The sequence below is a fragment of the Piliocolobus tephrosceles genome, chromosome 9 (assembly GCF_002776525.5).
Source record: "Piliocolobus tephrosceles isolate RC106 chromosome 9, ASM277652v3, whole genome shotgun sequence".
Classification (NCBI taxonomy): domain Eukaryota; kingdom Metazoa; phylum Chordata; class Mammalia; order Primates; family Cercopithecidae; genus Piliocolobus; species Piliocolobus tephrosceles.
Window position 1 is genome coordinate 23,376,333 of NC_045442.1, and position 24,813 is coordinate 23,401,145.

At 49.0% G+C, this 24,813-nt stretch overlaps 1 protein-coding gene across 4 annotated transcripts in view; it reads right to left on the reverse strand.

Annotated features, from left to right (window-relative positions):
- Positions 1-19,148, reverse strand: part of MXI1 (MAX interactor 1, dimerization protein) — an 83,128-nt gene extending 63,980 nt beyond the window's left edge. The window contains exon 1 of one of the 4 annotated variants that reach the window (XM_026446678.1): positions 18,597-19,074. In XM_026446678.1, the coding sequence (XP_026302463.1) occupies positions 18,597-18,870 (274 nt within the window). In that variant the 5' untranslated portion in view covers positions 18,871-19,074. Of the gene's footprint in view, positions 1-167; positions 473-18,596 lie in introns of those variants that run through there. The other 3 variants (XM_026446679.2, XM_026446681.2, XM_026446680.2) reach the window with 3 other exon arrangements.
- Between the last annotated feature and the right edge of the window lie 5,665 nt (positions 19,149-24,813).

Consider the following 24,813-nt stretch of genomic DNA (forward strand, 5'->3'; position numbering starts at 1 on the left):
CCCCACACGCCCCTCCCCTCACACGCGCGCTCCCCTACGCTTACACGCACACACACCTCTCGCTCACATGCGCGCACCTCACACGCGTGCCCTGCCTCACCGGCCGCACCGCACTCCCCATAAAGATTAGTAGCACTCGGGCTCACGCAGCGGCGCCCAGCCATTACCTCGCTCCCGGCGCTCCAAAAACTCGGCAGCCTCCAGCAGACGCTGCACGTTGATCATCCTTACCCGCTCCATGGGCACCGCGGGCGGCGACCCGCGCCTCTCTGCACTCCCTTCCCGGGCCGACAGGAGGCGCCGCAGGCGGCTACGGCGAGGCGCCGTCCCGGAACATGTGCGGCAGGCGGGCGGGCCAGCCCGGCCGCGGCTCGGCGCGCTCTCCGCCGCCCCAGCCGCCCCAGCCGCGCCAGCCGCGCCCGCCGTGCCACCGGCAGCCCGCGCGTGGTTTGTTTACCTCTCCGCGCGAGCACGGGGGAGAGGCGGGAGCAGAGCCGCGGCCCGCCCCTTCCCGCCCCTGCCTCTGCCCCCTGGGAAATGTAGTCCCGCCCGCGCCCGCGGCTGCCGGGAATCGTAGTGCGCACGCTGTTTTCAGGGCGCCCGCGTTCCGCACGATTCGCAAAGGTCGTCGGAAGGTGTAGTCCCGCTGGGTTTCCTTTCCTGTCTCTAGGGGAGCCTAAGAAGTTGCGGGACTTTGCTTCTGGGAGGGAAGGATTTTTTTCCCCCCCCTCCAGACACGATGTGGAATGAGAAGGATTTGAGCGAGCTGGGAGTCTACTCCCGGGGAAACTTGTTTCTCAGCGACTCCCTGCGGTTGCCCAGGGGCTGAGACACTCTTTATTCCAAGTATCATGTTGCAGTCCTCTATCTCCTACTTTCTCATGTAACGTATGTGCCTCAGTTTCCTCATCTGCATATTGAGAAGAGTAACACACCTGCACCAACAGCGCACACAGAAACTGGAAAAGCCGAAACTGCTGTTCAAAAACGAGGGATGATTTCATCGGAGAGGGTTTCCATGAAGCCCTTCTTCCACCTCAGCTTCCACACAGACAAGTAGTTATCTTACTTTTTAAAACTTTCTCCTCCCTCAGTCCCTCACTAATGCTTTTAGAGGCCAGAAAATTCTCCGTGGTGCTGAACAGAGTTTGATTCAAATCCTGACTCTGCTACTTACACTGACAGTGTGAACTCTTCCAGCCTCATTTTCGTTATGTATAAAATGGATATGATCATATCCACGGCCTTGAGTGCCTGCCATGTGCCAGGCACTGTACTAGACTTAGTGTGCATAGTAAAAGAGAAACAGACGCAGACCTGCTCTCGAGGTTCCTGTATTCAGTAGGGCTTTTTGCGAAGATTAAATGCAATAATTCCAGCACTCAGTATATACTAGGCACTCAGTAAATAGAAGCGATGATGATGTTTTTCTCTTACGCTGTCCTCTGTAGCTAAAGGGGGAGTTAGCTAAAGAGAGCAGAGACCACATTAAAAGACTGCCACTGGCCGGGCACTGTGGCTCACGCCTGTAATCCCAGCACTTTGGGAGGCTGAGGCGGGCGGATAACCTGAGGTCAGAGTTCGAGACCAGCTTTGCCAACATGGTGAAACCTTGTCTCTACTAAAAATACAAAAATTAGCCTGGCGTGGTGGCGGGTGCCTGTAATCCCAGCTACTTGGGAGGCTGAGGCAGGAGAATCGCTTGAACCTGGGAGGCGGAGGTTGCAGTGAGCCGAGATCATGCTACTGCACTCCAGCCTGGGCAACAGAGCAAGACTCAGTCTCAAAAGAAAAAAAAAGGCCCTTGACTGCTCTCATGGCCACTCTGTTTCTAAGTCCTCCATCTAAAAAAATTCTCAAAGTCTAGACCAGGGTTTCTCAACTTTAGCATCATTGACATTTTGATCTGGGTAATTCCTCCTTGGAGCAGGAGCTCTGTTCCGTGCTTTGCAGGATGTTTAGGAGTATCCCTGGCCTCTACCCACTAGAGGCCAGTAGCACACCACTACCCCTCCGGTGTGACAACCAAAAATGTCTCCTGGGGCACAAAATCCCTCCCTTGTCCCCGAGTTGGGAACAAGGGATCTAGGGAGAGGAAGGACAAGAGGATCGTACTTGTTGAATGCTCTAGGAGCAAGCTGGGAACCATGCAAACATACCCATAACTGTTCTCCACCCCAATTATTTATTTATTTTTTTTTTTTGAGACGGAGTCTCGCTCTGTCGCCCAAGCTGGAGTGCAGTGGCATGATCTTGGTTCACTGCAAGCTCCGCCTCCCGGGTTCATGCCATTCTCCTACCTCAGTCTCCCGAGTTGCTGGAACTATAGGCGTCCACCACCACGCCCAGCTAGTATTTTGTATTTTTAGTGGAGACGGGGTTTCACCGTGTTAGTCAGGATGGTCTCGATCTCCTGACCTCATGATCTGCCTGCCTAGGCCTCCCAGAATGCTGGGATTATAGGCGTGAGCCACTGCGCCGGGCCTCCACCCCAATTGTTTTAACCTGCTGGTTGACATCACATCCAAAATAACACGAAGCTCCTGGTGAGGGAAGAGTTTCCTCCTCCCGTGGTCATTCCATTGGCTCCTGCAGAAAATACCATCTTGAGATGGAACTCTTACCCTCTTAAAAATGTTACCGGCTTCATGCTGCATTTTAACATACCTTTCCCTCATACCTTTTATTTTCTTTTTTTCTAAAGTGAATAAAATCTCCAGTGAGGTCACAAGCTGCAAAATTCTGCCAGTCCTTTTAAATATTACACTTGGCACCACATTTAAAACCAAATAGATATTCCATCAAATGCAAGAAGACCCAAAATTAGAGGTGTTCACAAGCCACAGAATAACTTTTTTTTTTTTTTTTTTCGTAAAGACTTTGAAAAAGGGACTTTTTTTAGCTGTTGACTAGGTCGTTTCAGATCTGGGCTTTCCCATTGGGTGTTGGTAACAACCACCCTCCACCCTCAACAAGAGCCATGTTGGGTAGGGGTGGGACTCGATTATTTTACAGAAAATATCATTCATTTAGAACATCTGTTAGTTGAGGGTAGAAATTTTTTTTTTCTTTTTTTTCTTTTTTTTTTTTTTTTTGAGACAGAGTCTCACTCTATCACCCGGACTGGAGTGCAGTGGCGCGATATCGGCTCATTGCAACCTCCACCTCCCGGGTTTAAGCGATTCTCCTGACACAGCCTCCTGAGTAGCTGGGGTTACAGGTGCCTGCCGCTAAGCCCAGCTAATTTTTTGTATTTTCGTAGAGACAGGGTTTCACCGTGTTGGCCACGCTGGTCTCGAACTCCTGACCTCGTGATCTGCCCGCCTCAGCCTCCCAAAGTGCTGGGATTACAGACCTGAGCCACTGCGCCTGGTCAGGACAAATACGACTCTACTTTTCCTAATAGGAGGTAAACTTGTGTGACAAGCAATCAAGAAAAGTAGTACAAACTGAAAATACACATGAATTCAAGATGGCTTTAATTCCAGAGGTCACAGAGCCATAGCTGGTTAGGAAGAGATGGCTAGATGCAAGAGGCCTGGGGCCTACGCATGGCCTTCCACAGTTGACCTCCAGGTGAGCTAACCTAGAGCCCTTCTTCTAGAGCCATGGCCAAGAGGGAGATAAGGACATGGAAAGTAGAGCGAGACTCACCAAAAGGCCACCTGCATTGAAGAAGAGGAGAGATGATGATCATGGTGGGCAGTATTAAGGGCTGGTTCATGTACAGAAATCTCCAGCCTTTTCCAAAAGCAACTGAGGTACCACTTCCTTCTCCCTGCTCTGGCTGCCTCCTGGAGTCCTTCCTAGGATATCAGCTACAAGGGCCTCTCCAGCACAAAGCTTAGGGCTCTATCCACAGGAAAGTAATGCTACCCACAAACCATCCCTCAGCAACAGTCTCAACCCAGAGGAACCCAGAGGCAGCCATGGCCTTTCTTTTGCTCCAATGCACTAGTTTCCACTACAAATGCAGATGGGGAAACAGGAAAAGCAAGGCTTCCGAAGTCTACTGATATAAGAACCTGGAATCCTACCCATAGTCTGTCCTGCCCTCTCCCTAAAGTATGTATCTCTCTCAAGGGAGTCATTTGAAAATGGAAAAACTCCCCCAGAATCCCCCAGGCCTATAACGATCACAGCCACAGATGGGGACAATCTGCCTTCTGAAGGAAGCAGGCAAAGCCCTCAATTCTTAAGGGTCCTTTCTCAGCCCAGTTTACTTAGTGACAATTTCCAAGTGATTTATTGCAGATTCATAAACAATGGAGGCTGATGTGTTGTATCTTTTCTTCAGGGAGGAGAGATGGGGAGAGAGGAAGGGGCCATGAGGTTAAGTTACAAGTCCAAAGTCACTGTGTTGATGACACCTTGCACTTTGGAAAACTTCCCTGAAACTGCAAAGTGTTTACTGAATAGGGCACTGTTTTCCGCAACTATCTTTAAGGATGGGCGTTTTCAAATACTCAACATTGGGGATAGGGGAGGTGAACTCCAAGCTCTTAAATGAAACCCGTAACAGTTATACATTTTTCCATCCCCCACTCCAAAATGACTACCGCAGCCTCCTCCCCTCCTCTTCCCCCAGAACCCAGAAACGTGAAGAACAGCAGAAAACCTTTCCCTCGCCCGGTGAGTCAGCCTTGCCTAAGTTCATGCGTAAGCTCTCCTCAAGTCAGCGGCAGCTCAGAGCTGCGGGTCTCTGTGCAGCCGAGATAAATTTGGGCCTAGAAGGGATGACGTAATGCTAAACCCGAGAGGTAGCTGCCGCCTCCCAGGGCTCCGGTCGCCAGGGCTGCCGGCTGACATCCCAACCACACGGAAACGCACCAAGCCACTCAGGTGCTGCCCGAGCTGGCGAGAAAGGGAAAGGACATGGGGTGGGTGGAACGCCAGGGGGAGGCAGTGTTTATCTGAGACCGCTGAATCTGGAAGTTTGTTGTTTTTTAACTCCAGCTTTACTGGTGAGATCAGACCACTGGCAAAGGCTCAAACAGCTGCACTTGACTTCCATCCTGACCCATCTCTTCCCTCTTAGAAAAGGGCTTCTTACATTTTATTAAATGGTCCTTATTACAGCAGCCTATTTCAGTGATTATAATGGATGTGTTAATCTCTCAAATGTCCTTTTCCTTCTTTTTTGCACGAACTTGGATCCAAGAAGACATCTGCATTGCAGGACTCAATTAACATGCACATCTAAGTGGCTTGCTTACTCTGGAGCACCCCACTTGGGGTGACACCAGGGTGCTACCAATAAGGTATTTAGGAGGATTTTGCTAGGGCCATGCCAAGTGAATATTTCCCCAAATAACATTTCAAGGTTTATGTCATAGAAGTTTGTGTTATTAAGTTTGTTTCTCAATACAGTCCTCATTTTTCAGTTGAGAAAGTTGAGGCTCAGAGAGGTATGGTAACTGGCCGAAGGCTAACAGCTGTCTATCAAACTGATGGAATAAGGGTTAGAACTCAAGCTTTTTAAACCTGTGGGGCCCAGTCCTTTAAATATCAAGATCAAGTTACATTCCCAAAGGATCCGAGTGCTGTTTTTTTCTGTTCATGGTTCCTTCCTCCCCAAGGAAATGTTGCCATCAGAGCGAACTCCCTCACTCCTGGTGATGACCCCAAGCCTTGGGCCCAACCTCACCCTTCCACTATAATTAAAAGACCACCACAGGAAACAATCCTTGTTGTGTCGAAGTAGTTTTCTTCATTAGAAATGCCTCCCAAATACTTTTCAACATTTATTAGTGTAATCACATTTATTCTTTAATTTGTGCCTGTAATCGTTTATGCTGGTAGATTTTGTGACTTTCAGCAATATCTGGCAAATAACCTGGTCAGCCATGGTGTGTTATTCTTTTGAAGCACTGTTCCGTTCCAAGAGTTGATATTTTTGTTTAGGATTTCTGCATCTATATTTGAAAGCAAAAGTAAACTGTATTTTTTGTTGTGTTTACTAGATGTTGGTATTGCAATAGTCTGTTCTTTCAAAGTTAGATATAACTTGTTTTTAAAACCTTCAAAAAAAAAAAAAAAAGACTGCCAGAGGCTTTCTCCTGCTGCTAAGAGGATGCCCCACATTCTTGCCAAAGCCCTGGGTAACCCTCCCTCCCCTGCCAGGAGCTGGCCTTGAGTTGCCCTGCCCCCACCCCTTGGCATCACCACCCTTCTCCAAGCAGTAGAAACTTGTGGAGGTCACGCTTAGGTCCAGCCAGGCCCTGAACACCAAACCACACAAGCAGCTCCTGCCACCTTGTATCTGAGTTCTCTCAGTCTCAGATGCAGCACTTATAATAAAAATAACATTCTCTTGCCTGTTCAAGGTGCAGCTGATCTCACCAGCATTTCTAGCAACAGTGGTTTGATTTGAGGAAGCTGGGATTGTCCCTAGATCCTAGAACAATACGCATCCATTTGCCTACTAGCTGCCACGTAACTAGGGCCGACATGCACGGTGCTGCTCCTCCGGTCAGTTCATTTAATCCTCAGCACGCCTCTGAGATTCCTGTTTTACAAATAAGACCCAGAAAGGTTAGGTGATTTGCCCAAGGTTACAAAGGCTATGAAAAGATTTGAACCTGAATTTTCTGACTCTTGGACCCTACAGCATACATCATGTTATGTTCAGTCGCATAAGGTCAGACGAAATTGGTTAAAGCAATGGTCTCAACCAAAGGCAATCCCATCACACTAAGAAGTGTTAGAAACATTGTAGGAGTGTCTTTTTTATTGTCACAAAGACTGGGGGGGTTCCAGTGGCATTTAGTGGGTGGGAACCAAGGATGTTAAATCCTGCCATATTCCAGATGAATCTGTACAAGAACTGTCACACCAACAGCTCCTGTGTTGAGAAACACTAGGTCAGAAAGATAAAGACAGAAAACTCATCATTTATTCAATAAATATTCCTTAAGCATCTGTTATATGCCAGGCACTAAGCTAGATGCCAAAGATAAAATAATGAACAAAACTATTTATGGTCCCTGTCCTCTATGTGCTTATATTCTAGCCCTCCAGACTGACAATAAGCAAGTAGAGTAAGTGTAAATTGTGATGAGTAGGATGCAGGATAGATGATAAAAGTGAGGTAAGGTTTAGGTGGGTGGGTGAGGAATTCTGGGATGATCACAAAGACTGTTTAGGACATCTTCTCACACTTTAAGGAGCACACAAATCACCTGGGTATTGTGGCAAATGCAGATCCTGCTGCAGCAGCTCTGGAGTCTCATTTCTGACAAGCTCCCAGCAGGTACCAAGGCTCTCCATCCTCCAATCACACTCACTCTGAACGGCAATGATGAAGGCCATGGCAAGGAGTTTGGATTTTAAGTGAGGCAGGAAAGAAACTATTGAAGGGCTTTTAAAAAGTAAGTAATAGGAACCCAGTTATATTTTGGGTTTTTTTGCTTTTGTTTTTGTTTTCTGAGAGAGTCTCACTCTGTCGCCTAGGCTGGAGTGCAGTGGCACGACCTTGATCACTGCAACCTCCGCCTCTCGGGTTCAAGCAATTCTCCTGCCTCAGCCTCCCGAGTAGCTGGGATTACAGGCACCCGCCACCATGCCTGGCTAATTTTCGTACTTTTTAGTAGAGATGGGGTTTCACCATGTTGGCCAGACTGGTCTCGAACACCTGACCTCAGGTGATCCACCCACTTCGGCCTCCCAAAGTGCTGGGATTACAGGCATGAGCCACCATGCCGGGCCAAACACAGTTATATTAAAGATCCCTCTTATCTCCTAGCTCTGGATCAGTGAGAGGAAGAGGTTGGCCTATGTCATTGTCTGACCGGAACCAGCTGACCCACACTGTCACAGTGGCAGTGAGGACTTAATGCTCATCTCTGCAGCTCACACTTGCCTCTCTCCTCTGGCTTCCCTGGCAGAAGCCCTTGGCTCCATGTATGGGCCAGCCCAGTTGCCCTACAAGCTCGGGCGCCTCCAGAAGCCTAATACAGCCTGACAGGGTGTGGATTCACACCGACACCCTCGTATGCAGAACCACAGGAGACACTGGTTGGGTGAGTTCCCCAGGGGTTGCTGGGCAAGGTACTACTGCACGTGTAAGCAGTGACACCCTAAACCATCTCCGTCTAGAGAAAGGAGCCATTTGGCTCCACTGTCAACACCCAAAGGGCCCTGGAGGTTCTAACAGCCTGCTCTCTACCCTAGCAAGAGTGGGGAGAAAAGAAAGTCGCTCCAGGGAGACATCCTCGAGGAGACCCTCAGCCTAAGTTACAATATTCCACTTTCCAAATCTTCTTTTTTTTTTTTTTTTTTTTAATGGAGTCTTGCTCTGTCACCCAGGCTGGAGTGCAGTGGCTCCGCCTCCCGGGTTCACGCCATTCTCCTGCCTCAGCCTCCTGAGTAGCTGGGATTACAGGCACCCGCCACCACGCCTAGCTAACTTTCATATTTTTAGTAGAGACGGGATTTCACCGTGTTAGCCAGGATGGTCTTGATCTCCTGACCTCGTGATCCACCCACCTCAGCCTCCCAAAGTGCTGGGATTACAGGCATGAACCACCGCACCCGGCCTCCAGATTCCAATTCTTGCCTCTTGCACATTTCTTACTCCCCAGGGCTTTTCCCAGAGCCCTAAGGTCTCTCTAGGAAGAAAGAAAAACCTGAGGTTTTAGTCTCTACTCCACTATTTATTAGCCTGTGGCCTTAGGAAAGTTAGCCTTGCTAAAGCTAAGGCTTTCCTCATCTACAACATGAGGGTTATTACAGCACCTGCATATTGTATGTTTGTGAGAATTTAATATAAAGCGTGTAGCATTGTGCTGGCCCATAGTAAATGCTCAATAATAGGAGGCCATTATCACCATTCCTTTGGAAAACAGAGAAGACATTGCGCTTGTCAGCAGCTCTCTTGGGGACAGGTTATCACACTCCCAGAAGACAGACAAGAATTGTTGACTGATTTCTATGTCATTTGAACTAGAGTATAGACATGGAACTGGAGATCATACATGCTTCACTTTGGAAGCACCAAGCACAGAGCTTGGCTCTCTGGCAGGTTTTAGAAATTATTTGTTGAACTTAGCTCAGTTTTACAACTGGTAGAAAAAAATGGAAGTTGTATGCAAGGCACGCACAATCTTGGGAGCCAAGAAATATGGCAGGACGGTCAGGCTGTAGTGGAGTTAAGAGGGAAATAACACAGGGGCACCATGAGGTAGTTCTGAGCCCCTGTAGAAATAAAAACAAAGTCCACACCAGCTTTCACTTGCCCAGAGCAGCCCTGGGCATGCCCTCCACTTCAATACAATAGCCTTCCTACTCCCAAATCATCTTTATTCAAGTATCCTTGCTAATGGCAATAAAGACACAGAAAAAGAAATTTCAAATAGTAGGTAATCCAAATCCCCTTTTATTGGCTTTAGTTTGAATCTCTCAATCTCCCTCTCCCTCAGGACAGTGTGTTTATCATTCTAATTTTGCTGTGTCTAAATTTCCTTACAGACACTGGAGTTGGATATTAGAGGTCTGTGGCCAAGAGCATATTGTACAGGAGAGTGGACTTGGGAGGAATGCTGGTGTGGACAATCCTTCAAGTGCAGAAGGCCCCTATCTGTAAAGAACTGAGAGTGGAATGTATTTATTTACAATGTTGCTTACAGTTTCCTAAGCTCGGGCAGTAAAAGAAAAAAAAAATAGATCTGTAGACATTACAAGGACAAACACAAAAATACAAAGGATTGTAGGCCAGGCACGGTGGCTCACGCCTGTAATCCCAGCACTTTTGGAGGCCGAGGTTGGTGGACTGCTTCAGCCCAGGAGTTCGAGACCAGCCTAGGCAACATAGCAAAATCCTGTATTTACAGAAAGTACAAAAAATCAGTGGGGCAAGGTGGCACACTCCTATAGTCCCACCTACTTGGGAGGCTGAGGCAGGGAGGATTGCTTGAGCCCAGGAGGTAGAGGTTGTAGTGAGCTGAGACTGTGCCACTGTACTCCAGCCTAGGTAACAGAGCAAGACCCCGTCTCCAAAAATATGTATATATTTTAAACATAGATAGAGGAGACAGGGAGGGAAGGAACTACTCCTTTAGGAAGCCCAGGCTAAATTTTTATTCAGTCTATAATGATGGCTAGAACCAAAGACAGAAAACTTCAAGTCAAATGCCATCCTGCATTGTTGGGGTTCACTTTAAGACAAGTGAAATTCTAAAACCTGGCAGTGGAATAGTACACTCCATGAGGACAGGAATTCTACCTCTAAAATCTGGCACTACAATAATACACTCCATGAGGGCAGGGACTCTACCTCCAAGACCTAGCCCAGTGCCTCCCATTAAGCAAGTATGTACTCTTTATGTACTGGTTTAATAAATGAATGAACAAACACAAATTTAGGGAGAATGGCTCACAACATAATTCCACATCTTACTAAAATAGTTGCCACAAGGGCTTTTCAAGAGAGTTTCTCTAAATATGTTTTGAAAAAGGATTCTGTTTACATATATTTCCTAGAGTGTATTGCTCAAAGCAAGGGTCACCTGAACTTTCAAAACATTTCATAAGCAAGGGGCCCAGCACACATTCTGCCAAGATAAGGCAGCAAAGAAGGAGCCTCCTGCTCAGCATGATGGTGGCAAATGCCCATTATTTTTGACCACAAAGATCAAGTCAGCTGTTGACAGCTTTAACACCTCTAGCCAGGCCACTCGGATACAATGACATCAGAGACAATTGCTTCCTTTAAGTTAGAAGAGCCAGAGAGCAGGTGTCTGTCCCTGGGGAATTGAGGCCTCTCCCATTCCCTTCCGTCCTCCCTCCCTCTCTTTTTTTCTCTCTCCCCACTGTGAGCCTAGAGCTCCACTCCTGACCTCCAGAAGGCTCCCCCAAGACTTGAATTCCTCCTCCCCAGTCAAGGCTTGGGATAGCGATCTGGACACTGCCACCACCTTCTAGCTCCTCCCTCCTCCCACCCCCCAAATGTAAAAGACAGTATTTTTCTAAGTATGGCAAATTGAAATTAGCTTCATTTTGAAAGACTATTGAGAATGTTGCAACGACCTTTGCAATAACCGGACACACCCTGGGATCAGTAAACCAGGTTTGAAAATTGCTGACTTTACTAGCACTGGACCTGTGAAACACATGCCTAGGTTGGGACTCTACCTGGAACCCATTCTCATATCAGGTGGGAGGGAACACAGCCCAGAAAGACCTGGTTCTGCCTCTGCTGTGTCATCTTGGGCAAGCCAGTGTCCCTCTCTGGGTCTCAGACTCTATGACTGTACAGATGATGGATGCTCTGTGACTTCTGGGGCTCCTTCTGGACCTGATGCTGTGTGCTACTACCTGCCTCCTTTAAAAACAAACCCTGGACCCAGCGCGGTGGCTCACGCCTGTAATCGTAGCACTTTGGGAGGCCAAGGCGGGCAGAACACAAGGTCAGGAGTTCGAGACCAGCCTAGCCAGCATGGTGAAAACCCGTCTCTACTAAAAATACAAAAATTAGCCAGGCATGGTGGCACCCACCTGTAATCCCAGCTACTTGGGAGGCTGAGGCAGGAGAATCGCATGAACCCAGGAGGCGGAGGTTGCAGTGAGCCGAGATTGTGCCAATGCACTCCAGCCTGGGCAACAGAGTGAGACTCCATCTCAAAAAAAAAAAAAAAAAAAAAAAACCGAAGTGGACTGGAAAAAAACATTGGAAGGGAGAAGAATGGTTTAGGAGGCCAGATTACCATAAAGCTCCTGCATTTCTGCCTGCTGAAAACTGCTTTCCTCATTCTGCAGGAAAACTCCCATTTCTTGCTGGGTTGTTACTTTTTTATTTCTTTTTCTTTCTCTCCTTTAAAAAAAAAAACTCAAAAGCCACAAAACCACAATTCGTCTCCCCAAAACAGGACATTTGGAAGCCAGAGCTGTCGGGGGTTAGGTGTGTCAGGCCTGACATACTGGTGGTATCTAAGTGAACACCAAGCCAAGGCAAGCATGTGCTTCTCCTCCAGAAACCCAGTTTAAATCAATATTTATCCAACTGTATTTATAGAAAGTGGTGGTGGTAGGGAGGAGGGGATGGGGTAGGGAGGCAGGGGGATCTAAAACAGAACAAGCCACAATGACTGATGCAAATCTTTGTGGCCAATTCGCTTCTGCAGGGCTTGGTTTTTTTTTTTTCAAAAGGCAAAAGACCCAGCTTTTGATGAACCTGCTGTTGGCCCCAGTACCATAGCAACAGCCCCAAGTCCTCTAATATGCCCAGAGGACAGACTTGGGAAAGGCAGTAGGAGGGGGGTGGTGTTTCCTAGGAGCCCTAAACTTGAGTTAAGGCCAGGAGAGTTGAACAACTCTGAAAGACCAAAAAAAAAAAAAAAAAAAAACTCTCTGGTTGGCTATTCTGTCTCCAGCCTCACTTCTAAAGCTTTTCTAAGCAAGGTGTGTACAAGACCTTGGACAATAAACTAGGTGTTTCAAATACCAGCTCTGCTTCAGGTTCCTGGGTGACCTTGAGTAAGTCACTTCACCTCTCTGGACTTCATTCCTTGGCTGTAAAATGAGTACATGTGTATATGGTTAAGAGCACAGGCTCTGGAATTAGAGGCCTAAGTTCAAAACTCAGCTCTGCCACTTACTAGCTATATGTCCTTTAGGCAAATTACCTGGCATCCCGGCTCCTCAGTTCCCTCCTCCGTAAAAGGAGGTAATAAAATTGCATCCATCAGAAGGTTAGCATGAAGATCGAGGGAGATAACGAATGCATAGCCCCATACTTGGAATACAGTCAGTGTTCAATAAATGGTAGCCATAATTGATATTATGCCATACAATTCATTGCTGCTCTTGCATGCCGGCACCCTCTTCATTTTCTTCAGTTTCACCTCTAGACTTTTGCCCAGGCATCCCCAGATAAATCCCCATTTCTGGATGTGTCAGTGGGAGAGTGTTTTGATCAGAGATGAGAGATGGATGAGCAGTTACTGTTTTGCCTTAGTAGCTAAATGGAGCCTCCTTTTTGCTCCCAAACCAAGAATGGCTCAATTCAGCTTCTCTAACTTCCAAGGCCTTGTCCCCTTTCCCTGGATCCCCTTTCCAGGGCATGCAGTCCTTGGGAGCTCTGTGACTCTGAAAGCCATAACAATATCCTCAAAAAAGCCTTCTTCTGGTATTTACCAGTCAGCAGAGATCATATTTAAAACTGGAAAAAATAAGTTAAATCTGGGGAACATAATTTGGGATGCAGAGGAAATAGGGCCTGATGTAAGAATGCTCTTCACATAACTCCACTAAAGACAAATACCCTACTCCACTCCCACCGTATTTCAACCTACAGAGTTTTCAGAAAGAAGCATCTGCACATAGTAGACGTTCAATGTACATTTGAAGAATGTATGAATTCATCATAAGATTGTTGCCATGCAAAAACGTGGCCAGCTTGAACATTAGTTGCCGTCAAAGTCCTCAATTTCAGCAGAAGTCACTCTAGTCTCCTACTTTCTTATTTGTTCTCAGGGTCACAGCTGTTCACAGGACGCAGTCTCAGCTCTTCAGGTCTCAACTATCATCTTCTTACAGGGATTGGTCTCATCACCCAAGGGAGTTGGAGATCAGTATTTCTGATTCTTCTCCAAATCTTCAGAAAGGCTGTCATGTGTCCCCTGGCCTCCAAACCTGATCCTTGTGCCATAACTACTAAATGACAAATCTAACCAATCAAAAAATGTACGTTAAGGATCTACTACTGTATGCCCAGTGGTGTGCTATATGCAATGGGTAACATACACTGAATAGTGTAAGTGATCTTTTCTCTTAAGTTACTAATAATGTCCTTGTAAAGACAAAGCTAACACACAGGAAGCAAGTAGAGAAGTGCATGGTACTGATTATCAAAGCTCAGAGAAGGTGCTATTTATTGAGCACCTATTATATTTCAGGTACGTTAAATATTTAAGTGCAGTGCCTCATTTAGTTATTTGACAATGATATGAGGGTCATACTATTGTTATCCCCATTTTGCAAAAAGGAAATGGAACCTCAGGCTAAGTAAGTTGTGTACAAAGTCAAAGCCAGTAAGCAGTAGAGTAGAAAGCTGGGCCCTGCTCCATGTGACTGCAAAGGTTTCATTCTCTTAAGTACAATGACTTAAGAAATAGAGCCACATGGGTTGAAATACCTAGGGGCAGCTTCCTGGAGGAGGTGGGAACTGACCTAAGTCTTGAAGAGAAGGTAGGATACAGATATCCCTAGGGGAGGAAGAGAATGAAGGCATTCTAGACAGTACAAGTCAAGCACAGAGGTTCTACTGTGGAGCCTGCTTGCTGGTGGATCTGCAGGACAGACACAGAGGTTTCAGGGCAAGGCAAAGGAGATTAAGTCAGGAAGGCAGGGTGGGGCCAAATGACACCACACAACAGCAGCTTCCCCTGCCAGGAGGAAGAGGCTGCTTCTTGGGCTCTCCATGCCCCTAGGAAAGCACCCCACCCTCAAACCCAGGTGATCCACTCCAAGGAGCTTTATGGTTTTCTACTCTCATCTGATCGCCCTTCCCTATCTTAAGTGTTGCCTCCAAAGCAATCTCCCCCAGACACTAGGAAGCCCATTTCTCTCCTCCAGACCTTACCTGCTCTCACAGCTTCTTTCACTTACCTGCCAGTCAGCTCTTATGCACATAACATCCCTTTATGGATCTCTTCTTCTCTTTTAGTTTTAACCTTTTCCAAAATCTTTTTCTACTTACGAGTCAGTCCTTAATTCCCACCCTTCCACTGGACTCAAAATGTGTATAGGTGATGTCAGACATTATTTACATATAATTTCTGAATTTGTGGTAACAGGGTCACAGCCTTCATGATTAATACTTCTGGAGGCCTTCAATTTGTGATCTGTAGAGATTCACATCAGTTGGAATTTTGGGAGAATGTACCTGCCTTTCCTAGGGAATCCCCCCTGCTTGGCACACAGCAGACAGTCAACAATGGGTGACTTAATTTGAATCCCTCCTCCAAGAAAACTCAACCTCTCCACTAGAAATAATTCAGCAATGTGGCCACAACTTGGTGAACACTACCAGTACAGAAACCTCAAAAGGGAACGAAAAGCAGTTCTGGCTACGATGGAAAATAAGGCAAGCTCCCGCCAAGTAAGTACTTTGCAAACAGCAGTAAAAATGGAACGTGTTAACTCGTGACCAGGGTCCACCGTGCATCTCGGAAAGGTCTCACCGAACCCGAAATAGAAAATCGGGGCCCGACACTCATCTCCGGAGAGAAGAGCGTCCCTTTAAGAAGAGACTGGACCAGCTGGCCTCACTACAGCTCCCAGAGATTTCCTGGCTTGCATCCTGGCTCCACCCCCGCAGCCTCCGGCCTCAGCAACGCGTGACGTCAGAAGAGGCTGGAGCTGCCGATTGGCTGAATGACGCAGCTAGGTCAAGTCCAGTCGGAGGAAAGAAGTTTGTCTCCATGTGGAAACCATGTGTCTCTAGCCGGGAGGGGGAGGAGGAGAAGGCGGAGAAACCGAGATCAAGTGATTATAGGGGAACTCGCTGAAATGAAGGCGGGGAGGTTGTGCACCTGAGTCGGCCAGCGATAACCTTTTGCAGTAGTGACCTAAAAAAAAAAAAAAAAAAAAAGACGTACACAACAAACTACCCCACCCCACTCCCAATAATAATAACTAAAAAGCTAGGGTCCTTGCTGCCTTCCAGAAACCAGGGACCCGGTAGATGCTGGAATCCTATCGGAACGCCCAGATCCCTCTCCCTCCCCCAACGACTGCATGATGTAAGCGTTTCGGAAAGCAGAGCTCTGGAGCAAAACAAGCCCCGCGCGCGCGGAGCGACCCGCAGTGCCCGAGCCGGGCGCACGCACGACCCGCCCCCCAACTCGCGTTATTGCTGTGCACACGCGGATTGCCGTGACGCGCGGGCATTGTGTGCAGCGAGCAGAAAACAACGACGAGCGCCGCCAGCGCGAAGAAGCGCCCCCCATAAAACGAGGCAGATGTAGGGCCCGCCGTTTCCGTACCCAGAGACCCAGACCGGGCAGAAGGAGGGGAGGAGAGGGGGTGGGTGGGATAAAGTGGCCCCCGTGGGCCGCCTCTCTTTGCGAGGGGGATAACAGAGGGCCTGGCGGGTGGTCGCACGGAGTTTGCCGGAGGTCACCCCAGCCTGTCCGAGGTGTTGCGGACGGGCGAGGGCCTGGAGCAGGGTCTCTGCAGCTAAACTGGGCACAGCGCAGCGCCCCAAGCTCTCGGGGAAATCTGGGGGCCATTGGCATCACGTCATTTAGAGCCAAACAGCAGCGGCGAAAAGAGGCGAGAGAGCTAAAAATACTCCCTCCGGGAGCGGGCCGGAGAAGGGGGGCTGCGGGGCCGAGGGACTTATTACGCACACGAAGTTGACTTAGACTAGGGCGCTAAGGTTCCAAACCCCTCTCGGGGGCCGGCAGATTTGCAGGACGGACGCCTCGGGAGATGGGCTGGGAGGAAGCCCCTCGGCTTCACCAGCCTCTGGAGCCCGGTTACGCCGCCACGGGCCCGCCCCGCGCGGGGCAGCCGGAGCCCAGCGCGCCTGGCTCTCTGCTTACGTGACTGGTGGCCACGCCGGAGCCCCAGCACGGGGTAAACAACGAGGTGGCGGCGGGGTGGGGCGGGGGGAGGTCTCCGATTGTCTGCGGAGCGGGTGCGAAGTGGGGGCGGGACGCTGAGGAAGCTCCGACCGCCTCCTCCATACACCTCGTTGGCGGGCGGGGGTGGGGGGCTGGGGTGGGGGGACAAGCCAGCTTTGCCACACACTGCCAAGGTGCCCTCATGGGGTGTACCCCTAGTTAGAGTCAAAACCACGGGACAGACTCCAGAGAACTGGGAGCCGGGGATAGGGGTAGCTAAAGAAATCGCGCCCCTCCCCCCTGCAACAAAAGCAAACACACCAAACAAAACCACGTCTTCACCCAGCTCCCCAACAGCTCGGGCTTTTCAGAAACTACCCCCCAGACAAATGCACACATAGCCTTCCCCCCACCTTCCGTCCCTCCCCCCCTCGCCCCACCACCACCAGCATGAATAATTGCGAAGCGATTCGGCTGCATAGCCTGCGATGCGCCTCTCTCGCAACCCAAGCACTCCGGGAAAACAGGCGAGAAGAGAAAGAAAAGAACGCACCACCGACCTCGCATCACAAATCCTTGTTTTGGCCGTACAACGTCTGCATAATTGCGCTGCCAACACACGGTTACTTTAACCCTGAAGACCTGGGGTGTCGGTTAGCAATGGTGTTTTTGTGTCTGAGGGTTGTTTTGTTGGGTGGGGGGAAGGTTGCAAGATCTGACACGTTGCAATCGGGACCTTTCTTCTTTCTTTCTCTCTCTCTCTCTCTCTCTCTCTCACACACACACACACACACTCGCACCTCACTGATCTTCCTACTTGTTCGGACACATTAAACATCCCGGTTTCCTCCTGTCTGTCGGTCTGTCTGCCTAGTTCCCTTCCTCCTTTTCACAGCTATTATTCTGAGGACCGTGCTGGATACGCTGCACACGCGTGCCCCCGTTAGGGCGCTGAGTCGACTGCCTGGGGAAAGCTGGGGGACCTGGCTGGTAGTGGCAAAAATGAAACAAATAAATACAAAAAAGAGGCCAGGCCACGGTGGGGTTCCCAGCACACCCCCACCCACGCACTATTCTCCACGTGAATCTGGGGGTGGGCGGGTTGGGGGGGGGAGGTAGAAATCGACCAGGAAGGCGTTTGCCTTGCTTGCCCTGCGCGCTCACTCAGGAACCGTCTCCCGGAAAATAAAGAAAAAGCACACAACAGCCCACACCTTGTTCCCCAACTATTGTTCCTCCAAGATCCCAAAGTTTCCTTCTAGCCGCGTCCCCACGGCCAAGTTTCCCGGGCTCAGGACGGCGTGTCCGGGGCGAGCTGCTGGCGTTGCTTGGCCCCGCCGGCCTCTTTGGGGGGGCGGCGGTGGCACCCCAGGGCAACTGGGGGACTGTGTCCGTGGACGTGATGGCCTGAGCCCAGTCCTGCTGCGAGAAGGAAGGAAAAAGGCGAAGTAGGAGGGGGAGAGAGAGAGAGAGAGAGAGACAGAGCCGAGCCCACGCCGTGGAGAGCTGTTTGGTTGTTATTGTTGTAGTGTGTGTCTGTGTGTTTTCTTTCTGGAACCTCTGAGCTCTGCCTATGGTTTCCAACTTTCGGCTTCTAATCCCCACCCCACCCAGGAACGAGCGACAGAAAAACAACACTTGTCTGCCTGAGAAGGCTCCGGAAAAAAAAAAAAAAAAAAAAAAAAAGAAGAAAAGCGACCTCAAAGAGATGAGCTCTCGGCTCAGTTGTCAGCAAACAACAACACTCCCCCGCTGCTCCGCTGGGCCATCCTCCCAGCCCCAGCCCGCCGGAGACGGACAGACCGACGCACCGACAGGCCCCTCTCTCCCCCTCGCCCGTCTTTGTTACATCTTTAGCAGCTTTGTGCGTGCGTGTCCTTTCTCCGGTGTCATCGGCTTTACTGCCAAGGGCTGGATGTGTGTGGTGGGGGTGTGGGGGGGGCCACGGGCCGAGCTCGCGACAGGGGTCGCCCAAGTAGGGGAGAAAGAAAGAGCCGGGCGCCGAGGAAGAGCAGGGGCCCCCAAACTTACTTTTGTTTTCTTTCTCGATCTGCTCCAGGTAGCTGGCGGCCTCGAGCAGAATCTGCACGTTCTGCAGAAAAGTGTTAATGTGCTTCTCCATCGAGTTCTCGCTGGTGTTGAAAATGTCCGAGAAGGGGCACCTGGGCTTGGCCCCCGCAGGCTCCTCGGGCAGGGCCGGGGGCTGGGGCGCGGCCGCGGCAGGGGGCACAACTGGGGGCGCGGAGGGGGCCAGCCCCGCGCCCTCGCAGCGCGCCTCCTTGCGCGGCCGCCCGCGTTTGCCCATGGAGCAACGGGGGTCCGCCGAGCTCGTCCTCTAACGGGGCTGCGCGGCCCGGCCGAGCTCCGGGCCCCCAGGGAGACCCGGCGGGCTGGAGAAGAGAAGGCGCCGGGGCGAGGAGCCGGCCTGACTTCCCGAGCCTCGCTGCCTGCAGTTGTGTGTGTGAGTGTATGGGAGTGTGTGTCGGTCTCGCAGTGGGTCTGTGTGTATGGGAGATTGAATGAACCTACAGGACAGACGGAGGCGCTCTGGCGCCTGGGTCCTAGTGCGAGACTGTCGCCATCGGACCGGTCAAAATAAAAGGTGGAGACTAGCGAGGCCGGGACCGCCCCTGCCCGTCCCCGCAGCCTTCCCTGCCTCTCTCCAAGACTTACCACAGAATAGAACACTGTTTTAACCGGAATGGAAAAAAATATTTGATGTCTCTGGGTGCACCTGCATAAAAACAAACTACTTTTTTCACAGAAAAATAATACCTCAAAAATTGTCCAGCACAAAGCCTGGCACATAGTTAGGTCTTCATACATGGTGGCTGCTATGACTTAAATGAAAGCCCCCAATCCAAATGGGAAGAAGGGAACCAGTATGTAACCAGGAGATCCCCCCACCCCCAACACAAACACTCTTACACACAGACACACATACGTAATCACGCACACACTTGCAGGCACCTGTGTGTGCCTTCACACAGCCAAATGAAATCCCAGGCCGTCCAAATCCGAGTTACAGATTTACTCACTCCTTTCTCCCTTCAAATGCAAAGTTATTTTTCAGAAGTGGGAGGAGATGTCAGCATCCCTCTCCACACTCGTCTCCCCAGCCGTGGTTCAGCTGTGCAAAGCTCACACCAGGATGCCTCCACACCGGGCTCCCTTTTATTTGAGAGGCAGAAGTGGCAGCTTAGGAACCACCCCCCTCCCCAACTGAATTCCACCTTTTGCCTCTGAAGACCCCTTCCCCAGCTGACATTGTTTGACTGCCGCTGCTGTCAGCAATCATGGATGCTTTCCAGCCCTGGGAAGTACTGGAGGCGGCAGGGGATAATTGAAGGCTGCTCTAGAGTGCCATAGGAAAGGGTTCAAATCCCAGCGCTGCTGCATACACACTGTGTGAGCTTGGACAAGTCCCTTAACTTCTCTTGGCCTAAGTTTCCACATCACAGAAATGTCTGATCAGATGCTTGTATATTAAATTGTATCTGACTTAGCACACGCTGGGCCATGGTAAGATCTTTTTTTTCCCAGTCCAGACCCAGGCAAGAGCCTGAGTCCCCTATTCTGATGTAACTTGTATCTAAGAAAGGAACAAGATGTAGTGAACAAGACTCTTCTGCACTTCCTTGGAAAATATCTCTATGACAAGCCCATCTAAATATGGTTACTTTGCAAGGTGGCCTGGAGTTTTCCTCCAGGGGAACCATTTATATAGAGGACAAAGACAATGCTGCCCCCTGGAGGTGTGCAATGCAGCCACCCTACTCAGAGGCAGCTTCATACACATTGTCATAAAAACTCTTGATGGCCAGGCGCAGTGGCTCAGGCCTGTAATCCCAGCTCTTTGGGAGGCCGAGGTGGGCGGATCACCTGAGGTTGGGAGTTGGCCACCAGCCTGACCAACATAGAGAAACCCGGTCTCTACTAAAAATACAAAATTAGCCGGGTGTGGTGGCGCATGCCTGTAATCCCAGCTACTCAGGAGGCTGAGGCAGGGGAATCTCTTGAACCCAAGAGGCAGAGATTGCAGTGAGCCAAGATCACGCCATTGCACTACAGCCTGGGCAACAAGAGTGAAACTCCATCTGAAAAGAAAAGAAAAGGAAAAAGACTCTTACAGGTCATGGAAACTTTTCTTTTAAAAAAAGGAAAATACATTTCTTTGTGAAATACTCTGTATAAAACTTACAGAATATGTATACATGCACACACTCTCCCAGAGCCTTCAAGAAAGCCTTTGTGCACTTTTAAAAACATAATAACGTGTTAGTGGTATGAGAGGAACAATTAGCAATTGTCATTTTAAAGCCGACGTATTCTCATTTTGGACCATAATATAATTATACCACACATACTCTTTGCTCATTTTCCATCTTGTGACAAATTTTGCCTGGGTGATCGCTGCATCTTTTAGCTACAATAGAGTAGAAGCTTCTAAGTGTTGGAGATAAAAGTTTATCTTCCATTATTAGAACAATTACTGACTTTTTTGCTTCTGTGAGAACCACAACCTGAGTTATTTGTGTTGAAATGCCTATAGACATCTAAAGATGTTAAGAAGACCTCATGTATGAACAGTTTCAAATCAGCTTTCTCCAATGCCATTTTGCAAAAACTGGCCCTTGTGTGAAACAGCTCTGATCTCTCTTGCCCCAAATGAAAGATGGTACTGAGACAATGAACCAGCTAAGCCCAGACAAAACCTTGCTTTCTCTTTAATTGCCCAGTGGTGGCATGAGTCAGATATATAGTACTGCAACATATATGCACCACCAAGGCAGGCACACGCGTGCATGAGTGCCATGGTGGGGGAAGGGTGTTTTGTAATTATTTATTTATGCCTGTTCCATCTCTCATAGGTCTGCGAGTTTCAGAAAGCCCAGTGGGAATCTTCAAGCTGGGCCACGGATCTGACCAAAGCCAAAATAAACAATGGCTTGAAGAAAATCTACAAAAAAGTGCTGATTTGCACTATTCCCACAGTCAGCCACAGCCCCCACCATCATTCCCATGGAAAACACCACGGCTGGTGCCAAATCAAGTTTTCCCCCCATCATAGGGGCATTGTTTTTTGTTATTATGTGAGTTCTTAGCATCAGACAATGGCACCACAAGAGACACAGTGGAAGCAGGAGAAATGCTTTTTTGTTTCGTAAAGTCTGTGTTACTGTGCCCCCAGAGTCTCACATATAGTTTACTTGCATATATTCATTTTGGTAACACATATGTGGAACGACGAATGTGCCAAGCCCCCTCCTTATTTGTTTTCAGAACCCATCAAGTGTTAAATCATATTAACATCCCATTGCTCTCTCCCTTCTCCCCCTCCATTCCCCAATTAACAGATTTCTCTAATAAAGTTGGCCACAACAGAAAGAGTGGTGTTTCAGGGGTTATATCACAGGACAGGCATCCAGGATGCTGGGTTACAAGCTCAGCTCCATTCCCGATTAGATTTGCTTCCCAGGAGGAGCCATTCAAACCCTTTGCAACCCCCCTTTCTTTGAGGCTTTCATTTCAGAAGGAAACCATCCCCTTTGGAAATGCTGATAATTTCTGCATAGAACAGGTAGGGGATGCGAATACAGTCACTCTAATGAAAAGACATGAACTCTTTGAAAGAAAAGTAGAAATGCCCAATGAAGTGAGCTAGAATGCTCTCAGAGGGCCCAGGATATCTTGGGTGCCCCGTCAGCCTGGGTCCTCCTTTCCCAACATTCTGTTCATTTGTTTGTTTGGCTTATTTGCTTGTTTGGTAATACCTTTCCATGGACCTTGTTTATATATTAAAGCAAGATTGTTCTTTCTTTTTTTTTTTTTTTTTTTTTTTGAGACGGAGTCTGGCTCTGTCGCCTGGGCTGAGTGCTGTGGCCAGACCTCAGCTCACTGCAAGCTCCGCCTCCCGGGTTCATGCCATTCTCCTGCCTCAGCCTCCGAGTAGCTGGGACCACAGGCGCCCGCCACCTCACCCGGCTAGTTTTTTGTATTTTTTAGTAGAGACGGGGTTTCACGGTGTTAGCCAGGATGGTCTCGATCTCCTGACCTCGTGATCCGCCCGTCTCAGCCTCCCAAAGTGCTGGGATTACAGGCTTGAGCCACCGCGCCTGGCCTGTTCTTTCTTTTATTTGCCCCTTTCCCCCCAGACATTCTATACTCTTACATCAAAGGAGTTGTTTTGCCTATAATTATGTCTTTATGTACACAGAGGCTGGTTAATTACTGAGAAGGTGATGGATGCGTTGCCATTGAGACCTCCCCACGTTGCATTGGGATGGGATGCTCTTCCCTCTGTCATGGACCATTTTGGCTCTCTTGGGTTCCTTAGCATTGCTCTTCCTGCCTCATCTATTCCCCGCTCACCAGCCTTTTCTGCCTAAATCCATCCCTCTTCCACCCTCTAGTTTTCCTTTGGACCTTGCCAAAATGTCCTAGTCAGGTTCTTTCTTGCTCTCTGCCCTGTGGTCTTTGTACTCAGACTTGGCAAACACCATGAAGAGCTCTTCTGTCCCCTCTCTTGTCACTTGAGTCCTAATTCTCACAGCTTTCCCAGCCACAGTTTTCCTGGGTACCTTTCCCCTTTGGAAAGGAATCATCCAGCAGTTAGATGAGGAGCTGGCTCACAGCTCCTTCTCCTTGGTGGCCTGACTCTTGCCTTCATTTGTTAGAAAGGAGTGGCTCTGTAGAAAGCCCAAGAATAGAGGGTTAGGAACTGTAAGACACAAGCAGAATGGCAGGAGCAAGGAGAACTGTGAGACTCTCTCCCACTGGCCTAAAAGTGTGGGCCAGGCCTCCTCTAACCACTCCGCATACCCCCACCACCACCCACACACTCACCAGTGGGTATAGACATGGGCAGGCAATAAGTAGCCTCCACCCTACAGTGGTGTTCACTGAGTGTCACCTGCTCCTGGAAGCATTATCTCAGCTGTCTTGGACTCTGCCCTCCTTTCTCCTAGAACTGTGAGTCTGGCAGCCTCTTCCTGGTTCAGCAGACTCCTGGGCTTCTCCTGTCCAACACCCAGTACTTAGAGGGCTCATTAGACTATGAGCTCATCAAGGGCAGGAAGCATGCCTTGCTCCTCCTAGAATCCCCAGGCCCTGGCACCTAGCACATGCATGGCACAATACTGGGGCTTAGGTCACTAGTCAAAGGCTTGAATGCCCTTCCCTGCCTGGTCAGAGCCTTGGTGCTGGCCATTCATGGCTTCTTGCTCCAGTGGTGAGAAAAGGCATTTGATGCTGTCTGCAAGACTATTCCTGAGTCACTCACATTAAAGTTTAAATATCTAAATGCTGTCTCCGTGGAGAAGCCAGAAACCCATTGAGCCAGATGGTTGAGGTTCCATTACAAAAAAGTGCAGAGATTCAGCTGCCCTTTCCCCTGTCCTTACTGCTGGTGACAGATCTGGTGACAACATGGGTCTCCTGTGTTATAAGATGCCTCTAATGGAGAATTTTCAGAAATCACCAGGCGGTGAAGGCAGTGGCCTGAGACTAAATTAGAAGTCAGATGGAGCTTTTCTCACATCTCCCCCATTCTAGGGTGTCTTCTCAGTCTTTCAGGCCCCAGTTCCTTTAACATCTCCTTATTTTTTAATTAATTCAGCAAAAGTTTCTAAATTTATGTACATTAAAGTAGCAGGTATCAGTGACTGACTAGCTTAAATATGACTTTCCCTGGAGGCATTTGGAATTAAAGATGACCAGTGCCTTAAGCTTTAAGGAATAAAGTTCTAATGGTAAAATATTAGGCATCAAGAGATGAAAGGGCAAGGTAGTTTGCAAGTGGTAAAGGGTTTTCCTCCTGATTATTAGCTAGCTGAACTTGTATAAGTCACTTAACCTCTCAGATAATCCGTGTTATCATCGACGAAGTGGGAAGAACAATGCTTGCCTTGCTGAAGGGGTATACATGAAGAAACTTTTGAAACTATAAAGAGTAGTGTGGGTGGCTGGGCGCAGTGGCTCATGCCTGTAATCCCAACATTTTGGGAGGCCGAGGCGGGCGGATCACAAGGTCAGGAGTTTGAGACCAGCTTGGCCAAGATGGTGAAGCCCCATCTCTACCAAAAATACAAAAAAAAATTAGCCAGGCATAGTGGCGCGCACCTATAATCGCAGCTACTTGGGAGGCTGAGGCAGGAGAATTGCTTGAACCCAGGAGGCAGAGGTTGCAGGGAGCCGACATCACACCACTGCACTCCAGCCTGGGCAACAGAGCTAGACTCTGTCTCAA